General features: G+C 39.7%; 1 protein-coding gene across 1 annotated transcript in view; it reads left to right on the top strand.

Annotated features, from left to right (window-relative positions):
* LOC126178759 (mediator of RNA polymerase II transcription subunit 27) overlaps positions 1-23,381 on the top strand; it is a 71,606-nt gene that overhangs the window by 44,292 nt on the left and 3,933 nt on the right. The window contains exons 4-5 of the mRNA XM_049924556.1: positions 8,950-9,043; positions 19,507-19,713. Of these exons, the coding sequence (XP_049780513.1) occupies positions 8,950-9,043; positions 19,507-19,713 (301 nt within the window). The remainder of the gene's footprint in view (positions 1-8,949; positions 9,044-19,506; positions 19,714-23,381) is intronic.

The raw sequence follows: 23,381 nt of genomic DNA on the forward strand, positions 1-23,381 counted from the left end.
ACCCTCGTGTCCACACGTCGGCGCCCACCGAGTATTTTCCCGCACTACGGGACATAGCACAAGGCCTGACAGGGCGAAGCAGGTGCAGCAGAGTGCGCGGTTGGCGGCCATGCAAAAGTTCAGCAGGGCTGCGATCACCCAGAGGCGTGAAGCGATAAGAACTCAGAAATTGCAACAGATCATCATCTGTGGAAAAATCACTAAGGAATTTTTTCATCTGGTTTTTGAAAGTGCGGACAAGGCGCTCGACCTCCCCATTCAATTGCGGATGGAAGGGCGGTGCTGTAACATGATGAATCCCTTGGCCAGTACAAAAATCACGGAAGGCCTGCGAAGAGAACTGAGGGCCATTGTCCGTGACGATCGTGGATGGAAGACCTTCCAGCGCAAAGATTTTGGACAAAGCCAGTGTCGTCGCCGCAGTGGTGGGCGACGGACATTGAACAACAAACAGAAACTTTGAGAAGGCGTCAATAAGTACCGAGGAAGGGGCCGGCAAAGTCAGCGTGCACCCGTTCCCATGGCTGCGCCGGATCAGGCCATGGAGAAGGCATTGTACGAGGTGCAGCCAATTGTTGAGCACACTGACCACACGCAGCAACCATGTGGGCCATGTCCGAATCAATACCGGGCCAATAAACGTGCTTGCGGGCCAGGGACTTAGTCCGAGAAATCCCCCAATGGCCTTCATGCAACAGTTTGAGAACATCTTTGCGAAGAGAGGTTGGCACCACGACCCATGGAGATGCGCCATCCGTGGCCAGAACAACAACACCATCACGAACAGACAGACGAAGGCGCAAGGCATGGTAGTTGTGAAGGGGATCTGATGCCCGGCCCTTGGTCCTGTCCGGCCAACCCCGTTGAACAAAACCGATCACCTGACGCAGGACCGGGTCCCGCGCAGTAGACGACATGACCTGTGAACCTGTAAGTGGAAAACCCTCGACTGCACGACATTCTTCCTCATCAATGTGGAAACAGAGTAGTTCAAACCGGGTCGGGGCCCATCGGCAATCGCGACAATGCGTCAGCGTTGGCGTGCTGGGACGTGGGGCGATAGTGAATCTCATAGTGAAAACGAGACAAGTATAAGGCCCAACGTTGCAGGCGGTGAGCTGCCTTATCCGGAAGTGACGCCGATGGGCCAAACAGAGAGACCAGCGGCTTGTGTTGGTGATGAGATGAAACTTAGAACCATACAAAAAAACGCTGAACTTTTGTAGAGCATAAATGATAGCGAGCGCCTCCTTTTCGATTTGAGAGTAACGCCGTTGCGCATCGTTGAGGGTCTTGGAAACATAGGCGATGGGTCGTTCCGACCCATCCTCATACCGATGGGTGAGAACAGCCCCTAGGCCATACTGTGACGCATCAGTCGCCAGAACCAAGTGCTGACCCGAACGGAATGTGGCAAGACAAGGTGCCAACTGCAAATGAGCCTTCAGGCCCAAGCCCGGTAAGATTGATGGGGCTGTTTACGACACCGTAGAACGCCACGTGGGCGGCAACGACGTGGGTGTTTTTGCGGTAATAGTTAGACAATAAGTCACACATTTCTTGGAAGGACAGGGAGGCAGGTTCGCGCAGAGGGGCTAACTGAGATAGCAGCTGATAGATCTGTGGGGAAATCCAAGATAGAAATACGACTTACACATAGGAGCGTCGACAACGCTGAAAGCCAAGAAGTGTTGCCGCAAATGCTTCACATAATCCTCCCAGTCTTCAGCGGCCTCATCGTAAGGAGGGAATGAAGGCGGAGAAGAGGAAGACAGATGATGAGTAAGCGACGTCGACAACGCCTGAATAGCAGCCGTCAGCTGTGTTTGTTGTGCCTGAATAGCAGCCGTCAGCTGTGTTTGTTGTTCAATGAGCACTTGCATAAGCTGTTCCATGTCTGCCCCGTCACGAACACACAAATCCACAACGCAGTGAAAATATCCGACCTTGTCGCCAAAAAGTGTTATAACCTTTAATCACCAATAATTGCGTGGATATTCAAACACACTCACTTAGAAACAATAGCTAGTTACATGATAACAACTCAGTATCTCTCATTCGACTGCCGTGCCGTGACATGCGGCCAGCGCCGTTCATAGCTAGGTGGCGCTTCCGCACTCAGCCGAGTTGTGGAGCGCCTCTATCGCCATTTGCGCGTACTGTCGTGGCGGCACTGTTAAATGTCATGGCACTGTCACAACACTCGTACCTCCGTTAACAGCCTGCAATGGGGCACCGTGTTAAATATTTTCTGGAAATCCAGAAATAAGGAATCTGCAATTGCCCTTCATCCATAGTTCTCAGTATATCATGTGAGAAAAGGGCAAGCTGGGTTTCACAGAAGCAATGCTTTCTAAAACCCTGCTGTTCATGTACATAAGCTTCTTAGTCTCAAGAAAGTTTATTTTATTCAAACTGAGAATACATTCAGGGATTCTGCAGCAGACAGAAGTTAGGGATATTGGTTTGTAATTTTGTGTGTCTGTTCTTTTACCTTTCTTATATACTGGAGTCACCTGTGCTTTTTTCCAGTAGCTTGGGACTTTGCTCTGGGTGAGAGATTCATGGTAAATGTAAGCTTGGTAAATGGCCAAAGCCATTGAGTACTCTTTATAAAATAAGAGTGTTTGTGTCCGCACCTCTCATAGCTTTGCGAACAAGGCAGGCCGCCAGAGATTGTCAAAGGTGCCAGCTTTGTGTATTGCTATTGCTACTCCATATTTTTCTTGTGTATCCTGTATTATTTCCAGCGTGTGGTTTACTGCATCATCTATGGAGCTTTTGGGTGTAAAGCCATATTGGTATAGACTAATGCCAAAGAGTCTCCTGTCTGACTGTACTCGATTACACTGAAGCCTGTCCTGTACCCTTAGCTAAAGTGTTCAAGAGGCAGATAGGGCTTTAAGTCTTTGGGTCTGTTGGGTTCCAATCCTCTTTTTTTTTATGAATACTACTTTTTTGTTTTCCACATGGCAGAGACCCTACCTTGCAGCAATGGTCCATTCAGTAACACTGTTAGAAAAGGGGTGATCTGTGCAACAGGGGTCATTTGCATAACTGTGTTTTTGATGGCTTCTGTGTGTGCCAACTGGACTGGGAGTCTTCTTATTCTTTAATTGTGTATTTGCTAATACTACTACTTTATGGGCAAGTGGGACAGTAATGGGGCCATTTATTTAGCTGTCATCTATTTGTCATCATAAGTCTGTGAGATGTAGCTGGTCATTTGTCTTTTTGTCATCAGGGATGACCTTGTCCAGTGGGTATTCTATCAAACATCTCCAGCCGCTTGTAGTGCTGTCTATGCACCTAAGTTGACAGTACTGTTGGCATCTTTACCTTATCTGTTTGGAGTCTGAATGTTTCCCTCTGTGTACTATGTTGTAGCTGAGTTTTGACAAACCTGTTCATGATCCTGTCTGGTCTTGTATAATTTGCTTTTATAGTTTTGCTTTGCATCATGTTATAGTTCATCTTTCTTCCCTCTATTGTGCTGTTTTTCCTTTGAGAGGTAATGTTTCCTTTTGTCTCTAGAGTCTTTCCTTAATTTTGTTAACTTTGTGGACCGGGGAACCATTAGCCATATGGAAGGAAAATTCAACATGTCCATAAATTTTGCCAGTCAGCCTTGTTCAGAAGCAGCCATTGTTTATGTTGATGTGAAGTGTGAGAGTTTGTGTTTCTTACATGCCTTTGTGATTGAGTGAGGTGTTGTGGTCACTGTGTGCTGCATTTTCTAGTACTTCCCATTTGTTGGAATATATTACGGACTTCGCATTTGCTAGTGAGGTGTCAGTCTTGGTGGTTCCTCTTGCACTGTTGCAGTATGTAGGTGTTTGTCATGATTGTATAGAACAAAGAGGCTGCATTCATTTATTGTGTCAACTACGAGTTGTCCCCCTATTGTCTGTTATGTTTGCATGTCATAGTGTCGATGCACATTGATGTCACTAAGTATGAGTAGTCTTTTGTCCCTAGAAAATTGTACTATATCTCTTATTGGGTCAGCAGAAGGCTATGTGATAGGAACACTATGCATACATGGATATGATAATCCAAGATTCTTGTCCATGTATAATTTCAGCTGTGGCTACATGTTCAAAGCAAAATTGTGTGGGTTTTTTTGTGACTGTGTAATTGATATTCACTATTACAATCGCAGCCATAAGATCTTGAGTCCCAATAATTGTTATGAGATGGTTGGGAAGGCATGGAAGTTTCCCACCTTGCATGTAAGGCTCTTGGAGATCGATTACATTGCCTGTACTTTGTTCAGAAGTCTACCTAATTCTGTTTCAACCAAAGTGCTTCTATTGCAGTTTAAATGTAAGATCTTCAATCTTCATTGGGGGGAGGGGGGGGGGGGAGGTGGTCTGTATTTGCTAGAGTCATATTCTGAATGTAGTCTGCATTTGCTAGAGTCATATTCTGAATGTAGTTTTAATTATGCGTTTTGACCTAGTGAACTGCTTATACATATTGTACCTTATTGTCTCTCTTGTATTGCTGTGTCAGTATGTTTACCTGTTCCTTATTTTTTGATGTCATGAGATGAGTTTCACTCATGCCTTAGGGCATCCTCTTATGTATGTTTTTGGTTGTTTTGTTACATTCCGTGCTACATTGGTGGAAGAATCATCTTTCAGCTCCTCCATTCTTAACAGAAGTCTGGTCTGGGAGATCACCTGCTGGAACATGTCGTGCTTCAACTGCCTTTGCTACACGATTGTCAGTTGCGCCCTGTGTATATATATGTCATCTACCTAATCAGTGATGTTAAAATATCTTTGCTGTATTATGTCAAGTTTGCAGCAATGGAAGATTGTTTCTAGGTCTGTTAATTGTGCTATACCCATATGTTGTAGCCAGGCGACCACACGTTGCCAGTCTCTTGTTTTAGTTATTGGAGACTTATATTTGCACCTGCATGTTTTGTTAATTTGCATGTCTATACCAGTGTGTGTAAGGCGGTGGTTCATATCTGACCATTGTTGTTGTAACCCACGTTAGTGAACATTATCCGTAATGTCATATTTGATGCACTCTGTTTGCATTTCGTGCAACTGATTGTAGATAGGCAGTCGTGCCCCCCTACTGTATCACATAGCCTGTTTCTATATTTGCGTGGTGTGCTTCCAACTGTGACTTCCTATCAGCATTCTGACTTTTAGTAGCCTAGTTTTGCACATTTTCCACAGACTGGTCCTTTATCACAACATTTTGGCGGATATTCTAGGTCCCAGCAATTGAAGCATTTCTGAACAGCTACAAGATCTTTGATGTGTAAGGCCTCAAACTGAATGTAGGATCTTTTTCCTTTTCAGCAGCAGATGGTGAACCCTTGGCATGACTTCCAGGATGATAACTGTTTGTTTACCTTTCGGGCTTGTCTTGAACTTTATTTTAACTTCCTCGTAGAACTCTTCATTAGAGAAGTGTTTGCTTAAGTTCATCTTATATAGTTCCTCTATTGAGAGACAAGATGGTTAGTCAGTGCCTTCATAAAAAAGTTTGATGTTACCTTTGGAACCATGATTGTACCCAGGTATGCACCTCTTCATCTAAAGTAAATTGACAGCCACAGATGTCTTTCTTGAAGGCTCCAAAAATATGGAAATCACAAGGGGGGCAGATTGTGAGTATCTGGAGGATATGTAAGGGCCCACATGTTGCCAAGGTTGCATAAAGTACACTGCAGTAGTTCTGCTGGGAAGCACTTACACTCCCTCCAAGCAGCCCTAATCTCTCACTGTGCAATTTTCACATTTTTGTAGTCCTGAAGAAACACTCTTGGCTGTCAATTTGCTTCATATGAAGAGGTGAACGCTTGTGTACAATCAAATTCCCATAGAAAATCACAGACATTTTTCCAAGAAGGCATTGACTGTCTTTTTTTCACAATGGGATAGATTTTTAACAGCATGGTGATTACTTTTGAAATAACAAAGAGTTTACTTACTTTTGGTTTTCATTTGATTGCTATTTATATTTCCTTGCACTTCCTTGTCAACCCCTGAGTTTTATGGAGGCTATTAGAAACACTATATTTCAGATATCTCTGTGTTAACGTGCAGAACAGTGTTGCTGTCATCATCCCATAGCAGCTCTTCAATGTTCATATTGCTTAGTTGGGGTGTCTGTTATGTTTGATCTCCTGTTGCTGTTTTTTACTTTGATTTGCAAATAATCACGAGTCAGCATCACCACCACAGGATGATTCTCACTGATTTCTATTTTTGGTAGGTGGAGTAGCTTTCAGCTTTCAGTTTTTGAAGAAAATGCCACAATCCCTCTTCTGCGAATCTATAATGGTTACCAGCCATGGAGATTAGTCTGTATCTCACACGAATCTGTTGTTTCTACAGGCATTGTACTAAATAGGTCTTCACAACCTCAAAAGTTTAGAAGTAGCGTTGTAACACATGTTTAATTCACAAGAACTCATGCATTCTCAATTGTACAAGGGGGAAAATACAGTGTTTGAGAAATTTAATTACTTCATTGTAATTTGTCTTCTTACATCTTGAGAGAATGAGTTGAAAATTAGCAATTATTGGTTTAGATATGGAGTTTAGTACATTACAGTTTTGTCAGGATCAAGCCCTGAGATAGCTTTGTGTCATTTTTGAGAATATTTCATTTCGTTGATGACAACTGTGCCATTATTGAATGAATTGATGATAACTGTGCCATTATTGAATGAAGTTTGAACTTACACAATTTCATCCATAACCAATATCTTTACTGATGGTTTTAACGATGTTTATCTTTGGTGCAGTTGTTTCCAAAGAAATAAAGCCATTTTGATTTATAAACTAAGGGTTGTTGGTAGCCAGACTGATTATATCTTGAATTTTATTGTATATAGAGCTGCATGTTCAGCAACAGAAACTGATTTACACAATTTGCAGGAAAGTGGTAACGTAACAGTAACACCCATGAAGACTCATTTGTATTAGTGATGTACTACATTTTACACTTGGTATTAACGCCTGAATTTTTTCCTCCTATTTCTTGAACCTTCTAAGATCAGCATGTAGTGCTTTTGGTTCAGACAAAACTTGCCAACATTACAGCAGATACTTGTATGAAGATAAATTCAGTTTTTTTTGAATGATATAGTGCTTATTAATAAGTTGGGTGCCAAAAGAAAATTATGGGTATAACCACCTGCGACACTACAAATGGGCTTTAGAATGAAAAAACTGACAGGGAAATAGACGAAAAAACCAGAAACCACAATATGTTGCAGATAACAGCTGAAGTAATGAATCAGTGGCGTACTCTGACAGGTCACTGAACTTACGTGAATGAACACTGATGTACTTTAGTGGTGGATGGTGTAACATTACGTGATTGTCTTATCATTTTAAATCATTCACTAATCGAGCAGTCGCTCGGCAACAGCTACAGTTAGCAAATAATGTTGCGAGAATGTAAAAGGTGAACGACCTGTGACGTAACTTGTTTATTGTCGAAGCGCCATCAGAGATGCAGTGAGTTATTGACTTTGAAAACCGCGGCGCGAAAAACGGACAGAAGAAGAACACTTTTACACATTTTTTTTTGGAGGTACGAGATATTCTCGATGAACAGTTACTCATTCTTCTCTTGTCTCCTGTAACTTGTGTCGGACGCGCATGTCTTGCCGCCGTATTATTATTGTTAAAATTAATATTGTTCTAGTGTAAAGTAAATGTGTAATACTAAAAGTGCCTAGCAGTAGATTTATTGTGCGACGTGTATGTGAAAACGTCAAAGGAATTGTTTTCATTAAGAGAAGTGCCAGTCAAAACGGCATCCATGTTAAATCCTTCATTGCAGTGTAAGTTCGTCTATTAATTCCCATAAATTCAGAGTTAAGTGGAACTGGTGTATGGACTGTTCATTTACTATAGAATCTATGTCTCACTTCTTCATGAAATTATTTAATTTTCTATATGTTTCTGCCAAATAGAGAGTTCACAGTCACGAAACTTTCGTCGAGTTCGGACGGAAGTTGCATGCGGCGAAATATTTTCTCCGCGCCATATTCTACTGGTAAATGCATGATAAACTACGGTCCCTTAGGAAACTCATGTTGAGCTATCCAAAATAATTATATTTTGAATAGGCATTTACTCTCCTCTGCAATGCAACTTCCGACTGATCAGACGATCCAACAACAAACAGCCGCACACAGTCGGCGTTCGCAAATATGTTTCCACCGCTGATTATAGCTATATGTTACAGCACAAAAGTAACATATTGTTATAATTAGCGACTATGAACGGGGACATTTATAACTGTATGTTTATGTATACACATTACGTAAACATATCGTTATAACGGACAGGTCACTGATTCAAGCAGGGTCAAAGTATTAATATTTCCTGATGTGAATTTCACTTCTGGCAAATCTTGTAAGGTAACTATTATAGTTACAATCAATAGTGGAAACCAGAGCAAATTACTTACATGTTAAATCGCGATTTAAAAGTTGCAACATGGATGGGACCAAACATAACCTGAATAAATGAAACAATTAGCGATTCATCAGCTAAGCAGAAAGCATGAGTCCACGATTCCTCAAGGTGCCTAGAAAATCGTGGGCCCATGCTTTCTACTTACCTGATGAACCGCTAATTGCATAATTTATTCACAGACAAGAAATATTCGGTCCCATCCATGTCGCAGGTTTAATGTGATGATCTGATATTTAAATAATTTGTTCTGGTTCTCACTATTGATTGTAACTGTAATAGATCACAATTGTAGTAAACACTTTTTCTAATTTAAAAGATCTAACCTGATGATGTGGCTTCAAAGCAACAAAACCAAATGTTAAATAAAATATTTACAAGAGCAGCAAAATGGTTATTATTCAAGATGTCTTCATATGACTACAGCTATCACTCATGCAAGATTTTGTGAGATATGGATAGATAAACATCCTTTTTTGTTTTACAGGGCAGTAGACACGCTGATAGCTGGTATTGACAGACAATTTGCTGATATGAACTTGACTGTTTCAAGACCATTTGGTTCCAATGCCGTTATGCAGGTAATTTGAAGAACACAATCTATAATGTTTCCCTGAAATTCTGCTTTGCAAATAAAACAAAATGTACATCCACTGTAATTCCACGGATCATGTAATCTACACATTTTCCTGTACACCAACCCAATGTACTATGCTGCCATAAGTTTCTCTTATGAACTAAACAATTCATGTAACCAAAGCACTCAGTTTATTGTAGGGGACATCAGTAGTCACAGTAGTGTTTTGGGTTATGAAGATGGCAAAGAAAATGGTGAAGCAGTGATAGAATAGACTGATTCTATTGATTTCCAGTTAATACATGAAGCAAATTATCATCATCTTTTAATAGTGAACGTTGGAAACAGGGCTACGATACTGATCTGTTATTTGTCAGCAAGGTAGTATTGTCACAGTGTGTTAAAGACATCAGCATTCCAATACTAAACGCTTAGGATAGTCAAACGTTTTCCATGGTATGACCTAAAACAGTATCATTCAGAAGATGCCATAGCTTCAAGAAAGGAAATTGGAGCAAGTTTACTGAGATGCTAGATAGTCTTATATCCAAGATAAATCCACTACCTGAATCATTCAATGATGGTGGTTGCTGTGCAGCAATCATGTAGCAAATCAGTTCCTCGTGGCTACTGCACCCAGTATATTCAGAGTTTTAAAAGAGAGAATACCAAAATCTTGTGGAAATATGTGAAACATTTTGATGAAAATCTATTCAGTGAGCAAACTATGGATGCCGACTTGAAACTTGCCAACTATCTGAGAGAAACTAAGAAGACACAATAAACTAAGAAATGTTGGAAAGTCTAGACGTGACAAAAAGCAGAATGAGATTTTCACTCTGCAACAGAGTGTGTACTGATATGAAACTTCCTGGCAGATTAAAACTGTGTGCCGGACCAAGACTCGAACTCGGAATCTTCGGCTTTTGCGGGCAAGTGCTCTACCAACTGAGCTACCCAAGCCAATACTGCCATTACCTTGTCTCCTACCTTCCAAACTTCACAGAAGCTCTTCTGCGAACTTTGCAGAAATAGCACTCATGGAAGAAAGGATATTGCGGGGACATGGCTTATCTCCCCCCCATGAACCATGGACCTTGCCGTTGGTGGGGAGGCTTGCATGCCTCAGCGATACAGATAGCCGTACCGTAGGTACAACCACAACGGAGGGGTATCTGTTGAGAGGCCAGACAAACGTGTGGTTCCTGAAGAGGGGCAGCAGCCTCTTCAGTAGTTGCAGGGGCAACAGTCTGGATGATTGACTGATCTGGCCTTGTAACATTAACCAAAACGGCTTTCCTATGTTGGTACTGCGAATGGCTGAAAGCAAGGGGAAACTACGGCCGTAATTTTTTCCCAAGGGCAATCAGCTTTACTGTATGATTAAATGATGATGGTGTCTTCTTGGGTAAAATATTCCGGAGGTAAAATAGTCCCCCATTCGGATCTCCGGGCGGGGACTACTCAAGAGGATGTCGCTATCAGGAGAAAGAAAACTGGCGTTCTACGGATTGGAGCGTGGAATGTCAGATCCCTTAATCGGGCAGGTAGGTTAGAAAATTTAAAAACGGAAATGGATAGGTTAAATTTAGATATAGTGGGAATTAGTGAAGTTCGGTGGCAGGAGGAACAAGACTTCTGGTCAGGTGACTACAGGGTTATAAACACAAAGTCAAATAGGGGTAATGCAGGAGTAGGTTTAATAATGAATAGGAAAATAGGAATGCGGGTAAGCTACTACAAACAGCATAGTGAACGCATTATTGTGGCCAAGATAGATACGAAGCCCACACCTACTACAGTAGTACAAGTTTATATGCCAACTAGCTCTGCAGATGACGAAGAAATTGAAGAAATGTATGATGAAATAAAAGAAACTATTCTGATAGTGAAGGGAGACGAAAATTTAATAGTCATGGGTGACTGGAATTCGAGTGTAGGAAAAGGGAGAGAAGGAAACGTAGTAGGTGAATATGGATTGGGGCTAAGAAATGAAAGAGGAAGCCGCCTGGTAGAATTTTGCACAGAGCACAACTTAATCATAGCTAACACTTGGTTTAAGAATCATGATAGAAGGTTGTATACATGGAAGAACCCTGGAGATACTAAAAGGTATCAGATAGATTATATAATGGTAAGACAGAGATTTAGGAACCAGGTTTTAAATTGTAAGACATTTCCAGGGGCAGATGTGGACTCTGACCACAATCTATTGGTTATGACCTGTAGATTAAAACTGAAGAAACTGCAAAAAGGTGGGAATTTAAGGAGATGGGACCTGGATAAACTGAAAGAACCAGAGGTTGTACAGAGTTTCAGGGAGAGCATAAGGGAACAATTGACAGGAATGGGGGAAAGAAATTCAGTAGAAGAAGAATGGGTAGCTTTGAGGGATGAAGTAGTGAAGGCAGCAGAGGATCAAGTAGGTAAAAAGATGAGGGCTAGTAGAAATCCTTGGGTAACAGAAGAAATATTGAATTTAATTGATGAAAGGAGAAAATATAAAAATGCAGTAAATGAAGCAGGCAAAAAGGAATACAAACGTCTCAAAAATGAGATCGACAGGAAGTGCAGAATGGCTAAGCAGGGATGGCTAGAGGACAAATGTAAGGATGTAGAGGCTTATCTCACTAGGGGTAAGATAGATACTGCCTACAGGAAAATTAAAGAGACCTTTGGAGAAAAGAAAACCACTTGTATGAACATAAAGAGCTCAGATGGAAACCCAGTTCTAAGCAAAGAAGGGAAAGCAGGAAGGTGGAAGGAGTATATAGAGGGTCTATACAAGGGTGATGTACTTGCGGACAATATTATGGAAATGGAAGAGGATGTAGATGAAGATGAAATGGGGCATACGATACTGCATGAAGAGTTTGACAGAGCACTGAAAGACCTGAGTCGAAACAAGGCCCCCGGAGTAGACAACATTCCTGTAGAACTACTGACGGCCTTGGGAGAGCCAGTCCTGACAAAACTCTACCATCTGGTGAGCAAGATGTATGAAACAGGCGAAATATCCTCAGACTTCAAGAAGAATATAATCATTCCAATCCCAAAGCAAGCAGGTGTTGACAGATGTGAAAATTACCGAACAATCAGTTTAATAAGCCACAGCTGCAAAATACTAACATGAATTCTTTACAGACGAATGGAAAAACTAGTAGAAGCCAACCTCGGGGAAGATCAGTTTGGATTCCGTAGAAATACTGGAACACATGAGGCAATACTGACCTTACGACTTATCTTAGAAGAAAGATTAAGGAAAGGCAAACCTACGTTTCTAGCATTTGTAGACTTAGAGAAAGCTTTTGACAATGTTGACTGGAATACTCTCTTTCAAATTCTAAAGGTGGCAGGAGTAAAATACAGGGAGCGAAAGGCTATTTACAATTTGTACAGAAACCAGATGGCAGTTATAAGAGTTGAGGGGCATGAGAGGGAAGCAGCGGTTGGGAAGGGAGTGAGACAGGGTTGTAGCCTCTCCCCAATGTTATTCAATCTGTATATTGAGCAAGCAGTAAAGGAAACAAAAGAAAAATTTGGAGTAGGTATTAAAATCCATGGAGAAGAAATAAAAACTTTGAGGTTCGCCGATGACATTGTAATTCTGTCAGAGACAGCAAAGGACTTGGAAGAGCAGTTGAACGGAATGGATGGTGTCTTGAAGGGAGGATATAAGATGAACATCAACAAAAGCAAAACAAGGATAATGGAATGTAGTCGAATCAAGTCGGGTGATGCTGAGGGTATTAGATTAGGAAATGAGACACTTAAAGTAGTAAAGGAGTTTTGCTATTTGGGGAGCAAAATAAGTGATGATGGTCGAAGTAGAGAGGATATAAAATGTAGACTGGCAATGGCAAGGAAAGCGTTTCTGAAGAAGAGAAATTTGTTAACATCGAGTATAGATTTAAGTGTCAGGAAGTCATTTCTGAAAGTATTTGTATGGAGTGTAGCCATGTATGGAAGTGAAACATGGACGGTAAATAGTTTGGACAAGAAGAGAATAGAAGCTTTTGAAATGTGGTGCTACAGAAGAATGCTGAAGGTTACATATACAAATGTATCTCCAAATCAGGTTATTCATCAGTTTCTGATGAGTGGAAAAATGGGAAAACGAAGTGTTGGATGTAATATACAGAGACAAGCTGAGCTGGAAACTAATGAACTCTCGCAAACTTTCAAGTAGCTGTTCAATAATGCGAGAACCATGAAACAGGTGGCATGGATGATGTACGGGTTGAACAAATAAAACGATTTGGGCAATTGACCGTGAAATAGCTTGTCAAATTCCTTAACGACTAGTGCAACAGAATGAGATCCCTAAAGTATGGAGAAAAATCAAAGTAGTTGCCATCCTGAAACCTGGGAAAGAATCATCCAACCTCAAAATTTATTTATCTATTTCACTCCTAAGTCATATATTTAAAAAGAAAGATGATGAGACTTACCAAACAAAAGCGCTGGCAGGTCGATAGACACACAGACAAACACAAACATACACACAAAATCTAGCTTTCGCAACCAATGGTTGCCTCGTCAGGAAAGAGGGAAGGAGAGGGAAAGACAAAAGGATTTGGGTTTTAAGGGAGAGGGTAAGGAGTCATTCCAATCCCGGGAGCGGAAAGACTTACCTTAGGGGGAAAAAAGGAGGGAAAAAAGGACAGGTATACACTCGCACACACACACATATCCATCCTCATATACACAGACACAAGCAGACATTTGTAAAGGCAAAGAGTTTGGGCAGAGATGTCAGTCGGGGCGGATGTACAAAGGCAAAGATGATGTTGAAAGACAGGTGAGGTACGAGCGGCGGCAAATTGAAATTAGAAATTAGCGGAGATTGAGGCCTGGCGGATAGCGAGAAGAGAGGATATGCTGAAGGGCAAGTTCCCATCTCCGGAGTTCTGACAGGTTGGTGTTAGTGGGAAGTATCCAGATAACCCGGACGGTGTAACACTGTGCCAAGATGTGCTGGCCGTGCACCAAGGCATGTTTAGCCACAGGGTGATCCTCATTACCAACAAACACTGTCTGCCTGTGTCCATTCATGCGAATGGACAGTTTGTTGCTGGTCATTCCCACATAGAACGCTTCACAGTGTAGGCAGGTCAGTTGGTAAATCACGTGGGTGCTTTCACACGTGGCTCTGCCTTTGATCGTGTATTAAAACCCAAATCCTTTTGTCTTTCCCTCTCCTTCCCTCTTTCCTGACGAGGCAACCATTGGTTGCGAAAGCTAGATTTTGTGTGTATGTTTGTGTTTGTCTGTGTGTCTATCGACCTGCCAGCGCTTTTGTTTGGTAAGTCTCATCATCTTTCTTTTTAAATATATTTTTCCCACGTGGAACGTTTCCCTCTATTATATTCATATCACTCCTAAGTCATCTTCATAAGGTATTTGAAAGGCTTCTTTTGAACTGTTTGACCACTATGATTGATGGTCTATTAATAACTGAGCAGGCTGCCCCCAGACTTCAGAGGAAATGCGCAGCACAAGTAGCCAGTTTAATTTAATACAAAGAGGGTGGGATTGAAAGAGGTGACATGACTGGAATTGTTTTTATTGATGTATCTTCAGCCTTTGATACTGTTTAACACCATGTCATGCTCCACAAGATCTACAGCATGACATATGATTATGGATTCATGGAAATAATTGGCACTTTATTGGCAATTAAAAGTTGAGTTTCAAGGAAGGTGAAGCTACAGGAGAAACTGAAAGAATTGCTTGCTCGGAGGAAGTGTTTTATTCCTTGTAATCTTCAGTATATAGGCCTACACCAGTGACAAACCAAGCCCTATCATGTGCAAAACCTTCATATGTGCAGACAATCTTGCTTTACCAACTCAAGCATAGATGTTTGAGGAGGTTGAAAAAGTTCTTATGACAGCACTTCGAACTTTCACAGAGTATTATAGTAAGAATCATCCTAATCTTCAGAAAACACAGGTGTGTGCCTTCCACCTCCAAAACAGACAAATGGTAAACTAAAAGTTAATTGGGAGGGCACAGAGTTGAAACCCTGATGTACTAAATACCTTGGTGTTACTTTAGATGTGTCTTTAACACACCACAAACATTATCTCAACACCAAGCTAAAAGTTTCTACCCAAAACATCACTTGGTAACACACTGACAGTAACTGGGGAGCCTATCCTCAAGTCATCAGAACCTCTGCCTTATCACTGTTTCTCTGCAGAGAAGTATGCATTTCCTGTGTGGTACAGCTCCGTCCATGCAAAGCAAGTGGACATCATACTGAATCAAACAGCTTGACTGACCACTGGCTGTCTGAAACCAACACCTTCAGACAAGGTATATTGCTTGGCAGGTATTGAACCACCTGATACACACCAGAAAGTAGCTGCACACATTGAAAAGAGAAAGGTTAAACTAAATTAACTCTCCATGGTCATCAACCATCAAGATCTAGGTTGAAATCCAGAAGCAGTGTTCGCAGTTCATTGTCAGCACTGATGTGTGTTATGCAGTGACAGAAAAGAGCTGTGGGCAGCTAGCAGTGACCAACTTCAAATGCGGATGAAGCCTACTGAGTGTCTACCACCTGAAGCTATGTTAGACTGGCTCACTTGGAGATGGCTGAATAGGCTAAGATGGTGACGAGAATATACAATGGATCACCTGTGCCAGTGTCCATGCTGCCCCGAGTCACTCAGAAGTGATGAAGACTGAAGGCTGTACAGTTGCTGTTGAGAAATGGGCAAAGATCATTTAAGTTCACTATGTAAATTTTTCTGCTAGAAAAAGGAGCCATTGGCTCCGAAATTTTTTTCACATTTACTTTATCGCTGTATGTTTTCTCCTGCTGTTGCTTAGTGAGTAGATTTTTTAACTATATGATTACATTACATTATTAAATTGTTGTTTCGGTGGCCACTCATAATTTTGTACAGTTATGTGATGCAGAATTTTGTATGTCTCCTGATTAGAGTAAATAAATTAATGCTTTGCAAGGTCAGCAAAAATGCTTTAGTTTGACCAAGCACATAATATCATTTCTGTTATTGCTATTCTTTCATCAGCAAATTTGAAAGAAAAGGTATGACCAATTTTCATGTCACACCCTTGTCTAGTGTCTAATAATTTCACTGGGACAGTGAACCATTCTTTTCGTTCCTTACTGTTATGTAATTTTTTTTTTGTGGATCCTATCGTAAAGCAAAGGTGAGTCAGGACAGAATTAAATGTAACAAAAACAGTAAGACCAATATATTCCCTTATAAAAAATGTGCTTGAAACCATAAATAAGAAAGGATTTCCCTACATTGTGCTACCATAAAATTAATGTCTAGAAGCTGACTTTCAAAACAGAAGTTATAAAATTGACAAATTGTAAATTATTATTTCTGAATGTAAAAATATCAAAGTTATTTGTTGCAGTGAAATTCAGCTTACATATGATAGTATTGAAATATTCTGTGCAAATCAAAATGTAAATGTTTGTTTGTTTGGAATTCTGTATCTTCAAATGTTCTTAGCCGATATGGACAGATACTGGAGGGAGGATTAGGTTGTATACCCAATTCCCACCTGGTTGCCTCTCCCATCATGTGCTGCCAGAGACTGTGGTCATGTGTGCGAGAGCTGCATTTGTTGTGTGTTGTGTGTTGTGTGTGTGTGTGTGTGTGTGTGTGTGTGTGTGTGTGTGTGTGTGTGTGGGCCAAATGCTCATTTTGTGGAAGTTTTTTGCTATGCCTATCTGCAACTCAGCATCTCCACTGTATGGTGAGTAGCAGCTATCCTTTCATAATATTGTTACTTTCCATCCTGGATTTTCCATTGATTGATTTCAGTTCCATACATATTAGAAACGTGCGCCCCCCCCCCCCCCTTTTTTTTTTTTAACCAGATTGAGCCAAAGCAACACGTGGCTGATAACAGCGTGTTGTAAATAAATTTGGAAATTTCAAACTGGCCAAAAGCTTTTGTAGATGAAATTAGGTGGAGGTTCATGCATACTTCTTCATTCTGATATAAAAATGTGAAATAAAAAAAGATTTTAATTATTTGAATTAAGATTATATATTTCAGAGTTGGTGTATCAAATTAAGGTACCTAAATGCCATAGTAGTTTCTACTTACAGAGTATTAATATTGTAATTGAAAGAAATGATACATCAAAATTCATTGACATAATAAACACTTTGGCTTCAAAGTAAGCTTCCCTCAAACCACTAGATTAAATGCTTGTATTGATGATATTTTAACTAATTGCCTTTTTGAAGATGTTTATAAATTTTCCTTAGATTTAGGAATATCTGATCAGTCTGCATGGTTCATAGAACTATCAAAAAATTTCATGTAAGAAAAGCTATGTGGGAAGGAACTTCAATCACAGAAATTTAACTATTTTTAGTAATAAATTGAGAGAGATTGATTGGCCTTTTGGCAGTTGTAGTAGTAGCTTTGAGAATTATTTTAAATAGCTTTCTTGAAAGTTCAATGAAATATATCCACTTAGAACCATATGTAGCAGAATGACTAGTATACTTAAATAGGGAACTCAAAGGACAAAAATTTATAGTGCCAGTAAAAGGCAACTGCACAGAGAACTAAAACATAACAGAAAGAAGCATTTTATTGAGTGTGTTAGCTGTCATAAAGCTGTATTTTAAAAAGTTGTGAAGACAGCCAAACAAATGGCACATAATAAGTTCATTTTACAGCGTAAAAGGAAAACAAAGACAGTGTTGTTCAGGCGTTAGAGTTAGTAGCTGGGAAATAGTTAGGATTAAACTTGATGACAACCTTATTGTAAACTCATCTCAAATATCATTCTGTTTTAAATGTAGCAAAGGCAGACATTGATGTAGCAAAGTATCAGAGTAAAGCAAATCCCTTTGGACTTCATCAAGTAGCTGAGTAACAGATTCAAAAAAGATCGATAAATAATGTAGAAAATGTTATACTATGATTAAAAAACAAAAACTCTGCTGGGTGGGACCACATATCCACTAAAGTAATTAAAGCAGTGTATCACATAATATAAGTGATGTATACCTTCTCTAACTCAAATAATAAACTAATTGTTAGAACTGTGCTCCTTACTGGATGTACTGAAGTATGCAGTAGTCAGAACTCTGTTCAAGAAAGGGTTGAGAGAAGACATGGAGAACTGCCATCCAATTTCAATTCTTTCAGTCCTGTTGTAGGTGTTGGAGAAATTAGCTGCAACTTGGGTTCAAAATTTTATTTTAGCAAATATTATAAGTAATATAAAACAAACAAAAGCCTTGGATCAGAGGCTCTTACAAAAGCCTCTGACTTCGTAAACCATGGCTTGCTTATCTACAAATTAGATAAATATGAGATGCCCTGCAATGGATTGCATCATACCTGCAGAACTGAAAACAAAGGGTAACTGTCATTTCAAATGCAGTGAATTGTTATTCAAAATGGAGCACATTATCACAAAACTCTATTTTAGAGCTGTTCCAGTTCCTTTTCTACATAAATGGCTTACCAAACAAGACTTAGCGTGTTCAAAGTAAAAGTAGAACATGGAATTGTCCTGTTGTTCCAAGTATTTTCCTGTGATATTGGCTGTATCTGGTGTCTCACAAATAACAGTAATAAACAGCTGCTTTGGAGACAGTGATATAGTGTGCTCTAATTAAAGAAAAGTTAACAGAACATAATCTGATAATGTGGGAGACCACGTTCAGGTGAACTTGTTTGGCGCTACTTTAATCATTTGTGGGCAGTGCTTTATCTACTTAACTCTGTGTTAGTGTGTGAAGTGGCACTGTAGAGTCAGCATTGTACTCATGTTAAGGGGAATCCCGGTTCGAATCATGCCATGATTATACTGATGTAGATTGTCTGCAGTATACTTACTCAAATTAAATTCTAAGGTTGTTGCTTCAAGAAATCTGCAAGTTACTACTTGCCCAATTCTTGTTCATTTAAGCTTGTACTCCATTTTAATACCTTAATGTTAGTGAGAAATTAAACTATAGTCTTCCTTCATTCTTCAGCCACCTGATAACACTGAATTGGAGCTTTCCTGCTGCTTTTCTGAACTATTGCTGAGGCACATAGTTTTAATTTATTGCAAAGGTTCATTTCTGTTCTCACCCCCACTGCAGAGTGAGAGTTTTACTCTGTACTCAACTTTTGTCTGACTACTGAGCCACTGAATCCCTTATCCTTTGTCAAAATGGTAGACCAGCAGCAGATACAGCAGAGTCTCTATAGAGGCTGAAGAAATAAGAGGGATGTTCAAGCAGACAGAAACTGTGAGTTAGACTGTGAAGTTGGCTCAGATGGATCTATAGGAAAGGCTGTTTGTGGGATTGATCTAAGATCCAGCATAAAGTTTTTAATGTGACTGAAACAATTTTCTCTTGAACAACAGTTACATCTGAAAATATCTTGTATTTGAGGAATTATTGTGATGTAGTTGAATTTTGTTCACTAATGTCTTGTCAATATTCACAGGTTACCTTAGGGAGAATAATGAAAGCTCTGGTGGCTTTCAAAGGTCTAATGATTGAATGGGTTGTTGTTAAAGGGTATACAGAAACATTGGATTTGTGGACAGAGTCCCGATACAAAGTGTTCCAAAAAGTGACTGAAAATGCCCATGCTGCTATGCTTCATTTCCATTCACCTAATTTGCTTGAAATTTCAGTCCGCTCTTTCATGGTAAGTTGTGCTGTATTGTAGATAAGTAAAAGGTTTACTTTGGTTTAATCATAAGAATGGCAGTGACACTTTAATCATAAGAATGGCAGTGACACTGTTGATTTTACACATGAAAGATGTACACATTTTAAAAGTGGTGATTGTGTAAGAGTAGAGGGTCCTGAACTTTAAATCAGATAATTTTAAAACAGGCATGGAATTCCTTTTTCAACATTCAGTAACTTCTATTTTGAAGATTACACAACATGTTCTTCTAATCATGTGTTCTTTTTATATTACTTTTATGCTTAATTTAAGTTTGGTTAATTTCCTTGACACAGTGCTCATTGCTAACCATTGTTATGTGGAAGCAACAATCACATTTATTATACTATTCTGGGCTATCTTGCACAGATCAATGAATTTCTGGGAGGAACCCAATGTTCTGTCCTCATCATTAAAGGACATCTTCAAGGGGGATTGTAGCATTCTATGAATGCCTGATTGACTCCCTGGCTCACTACTGACTGTGGTAAACTAGTTTCCTGCATGCTCCCACACAGAGATGTGATGGCACATATTTTCAAAACTTAACTGCAGTTAGCAGTTACAGGTTGCTATCGTCTGCTGCTGTCCCATGGTGATATCCCAGTTCTCACAGAACTGAAACATCTCACCAATGCAGTGCTGAAAAATAGGTATTCTTCTGTTATAATAGAGTGTTAAGACTGACAGGCAAAGATCAGAGTGATATACAGCTATCCTTGAAATCAAAAGTTTTCCTACAATTCACTAAAGATGCCGTAGACCACAAATGGAATATCTTGAAGAAACACAATATTGCTATAGTCTACAAACCGACCTGGAAGATACAGGAGCACCAAAGGTTGGCCAAGGGAGCTTGCTGACTGCTGAGGGGGGGGGGAGGGGGGGCTGGAATTTAACAGGTCGTTTTGGAGACATGTTTGTGAATGGAACAACATACAGTCAACTGTGGCTGTGTTTGTGTGTGTGTGTGGGGGGGGGGGGAGGGGGGGGGGGGGACGACGACAGATGTATCAGCTGTTGCAGAACATGCTGTGCAGCCAGAAGTGCATCAGGTTTGATTTGATAGCCCCCATGCCTTGGCTGCCACGACCGAGTTTTACAGAAGACTGTATAGGGAAGCCATAGAGTTGTGAAACACACCAATAATTTTAACTGAAAGCAGGAGGATTTGAAACTGAATGGTATCTTGAGTCTGTTGCTGAAGATGATGTGTAGCAGTAATACTCTGTGAGGAAACTGCAATAATGGACAACTGACAACAGTCAATGGAACTCAAGTTCTGAAAACCTGAAGCCACACCCCTATGAAAGAGTGCACTCCAGAGATGTGCTCTGCAGATGGGGACAAAATGTTGGCTTTCTCCAAGAAATTCATTCAACCATAGCATAATAGCCCAGAATATTATAATGGACATGACATTTCCAGCTGTGAAAGATTTCTTGTTGCAGGAAGCAGCAGTATCATATAAATGTTTGTTTCACAAAACATATTCAAAATTTATCACTGTGGTCAGTTGCAGCCCCCTGTGTTTTTATTATGTGATATTTTTACACATATTCATATGCCTGTATTACCTGTTCAGTTTACAATTGCCATTTTAGCTGGATTGCTGCGAACTGTTGATGTGTCCTGCTGTTGGTTGTTTTGGTTAATGCACAAACAGTATAGCTGCACTCAATGAAAATGTAACATGGTTCATGAACTGTACTTGGTATACCTGCAGCAGATAAAACAAATATACATTCTGTTAACACATTCTTGTACAGAAAAACAATTGAAGTGAACAATAATAATATAAAATTGTTGTTTTACAATTGAACAGTGCAGTTGTGCATGTGTTTAGAAGACAACAGTACATTTGCTTTTAATATATTCTTCTATAGGGAGGAAATAAATAAATAAGTAAACATCTGTTGTGTTACGACCTAATAACTGAGATGAATGCATAATACATTTAATATTAGCGCATTCTTCTAGCGAGAATTGTGAAAAATTGAAATAAAACTGTTGTTTTTGGATCTTTTAACTTGAGTTGGGAATGCAGCAGATGAAAATATATTTGTTATTAATACATTATTCTACAGGAAAGCATAAGAAATGAAAATGAGACAAATTTTGGTGTATGGTTTAATAACTAACAAAGAGAGGTCCCCACAGGGAGGAGTGAATCGATGTTTGAAGTCGTATATAAAGTGGTGTAGGTCAAAGTCCCAGATTTCTTATCATGGAGTGATTCACCCTAGTGGTCCCTCATTTGCAAGTAATGGACAAAAAAGAAGAGAAAAAAAAAAAGTTTCAGAATTTTGTGCACGAATCTGTACTATTAAAATACAGAGCACATACTGTCAGCTGAAGCCAGCTTATTATGCAAGAGGTTGTGTGATCAAATTTTGTCAGATGCTGTAACATTTTATTTTTTAATTTTCAAATTGTTATCGAAATGGCTTTGATCGCTATGTTATTAAATCTTGTAGTGAAAAATGCATTTTCAACTGCATTGCCCCTAACAATAGAAACAGATCATTCTACTTTTATTTTTTAATCAATGCATCAGCATTTTCAAGCATTTGAAGATAATGATGCATAAATAAAAATTATTGAAATCACATATACAAGGATTCCAAATGAGAAAAAAGACAGGAACAGGAAATGTGACCTAGTGAAAAATGTTAATACAGTATTTTCAACAACCTTTAATTCATATGTGTATGTTTCTGTCAAGTCTGAATCTACCTCATCCAATATATCTTCAGAACGATGCAACAAAATTTCACTGTCACTCAGTAGCTTTGTCCATTTGTGGTACTTATCTGTGTCGGTATTCATCCATACTAGTTTTAACTTCGTCTATCGTACGCATTCTTCCAGTCATCTTTTGTAATGCTCTGTATTGCAACACTAGTAATTTGTATAAGTTGGGAAAGGGTAATACTGCTGACATTGTTCGATAGGTTCAATAGGTTCAGATCACAGTTGTAGGGTGGAAGTTGCAACACTGTAAGTCTTTTCCCATATTCTTTTATTATTGTATGTACTGTGTATTATGACTCAGGTCTGTGACATTTCACAACTTCCAAGAGTTTGTTGCATGTCAAATCCACCCCAAATGGAATTTTATGCATAGTCAGCCATGATTGTATATCTGCTTTAGGTGAAGATATGTTATTCGCTTTATTTTCATGAACACAATGGTGGGGTGCATTAACTAATACCACAATGTTTCCACCTACAATATTTGGTAAGGCTCTCTTGCAACCATTTTATATAATCTTCATTTTGCATTTCATTGAGATAATCTTCCGATGTTGATCTCTAATCATAGATGAGCTCTGCACCCTCAATAAACCCCATTCGTCCTCCTGCATGAACCACTATTTCTCTTTGTCCAGAACTTTAATTTTTCTGCACACCTGGTACATCACTATGCTGCCAACGTTTACGGACAATATACTATGTATGCAGCCATGTTTCATCAGTATACAAGACAGGTTTCTCCACACCTTTCTCATTTTCTCTCAAAGTTCTAGGAAAGTCTGCATGTCATGCTACAGTGTGCTCCCTCTCAACCAGGAATGACGTCTATTTTTACCTTTTTTTTAAAAAAACAAAATGTAATATCCTTCAAAATTTTCTTGAAAGTG

This window comes from Schistocerca cancellata, chromosome 1 (assembly GCF_023864275.1).
Source record: "Schistocerca cancellata isolate TAMUIC-IGC-003103 chromosome 1, iqSchCanc2.1, whole genome shotgun sequence".
Taxonomy (NCBI): Eukaryota; Metazoa; Arthropoda; class Insecta; order Orthoptera; family Acrididae; genus Schistocerca; species Schistocerca cancellata.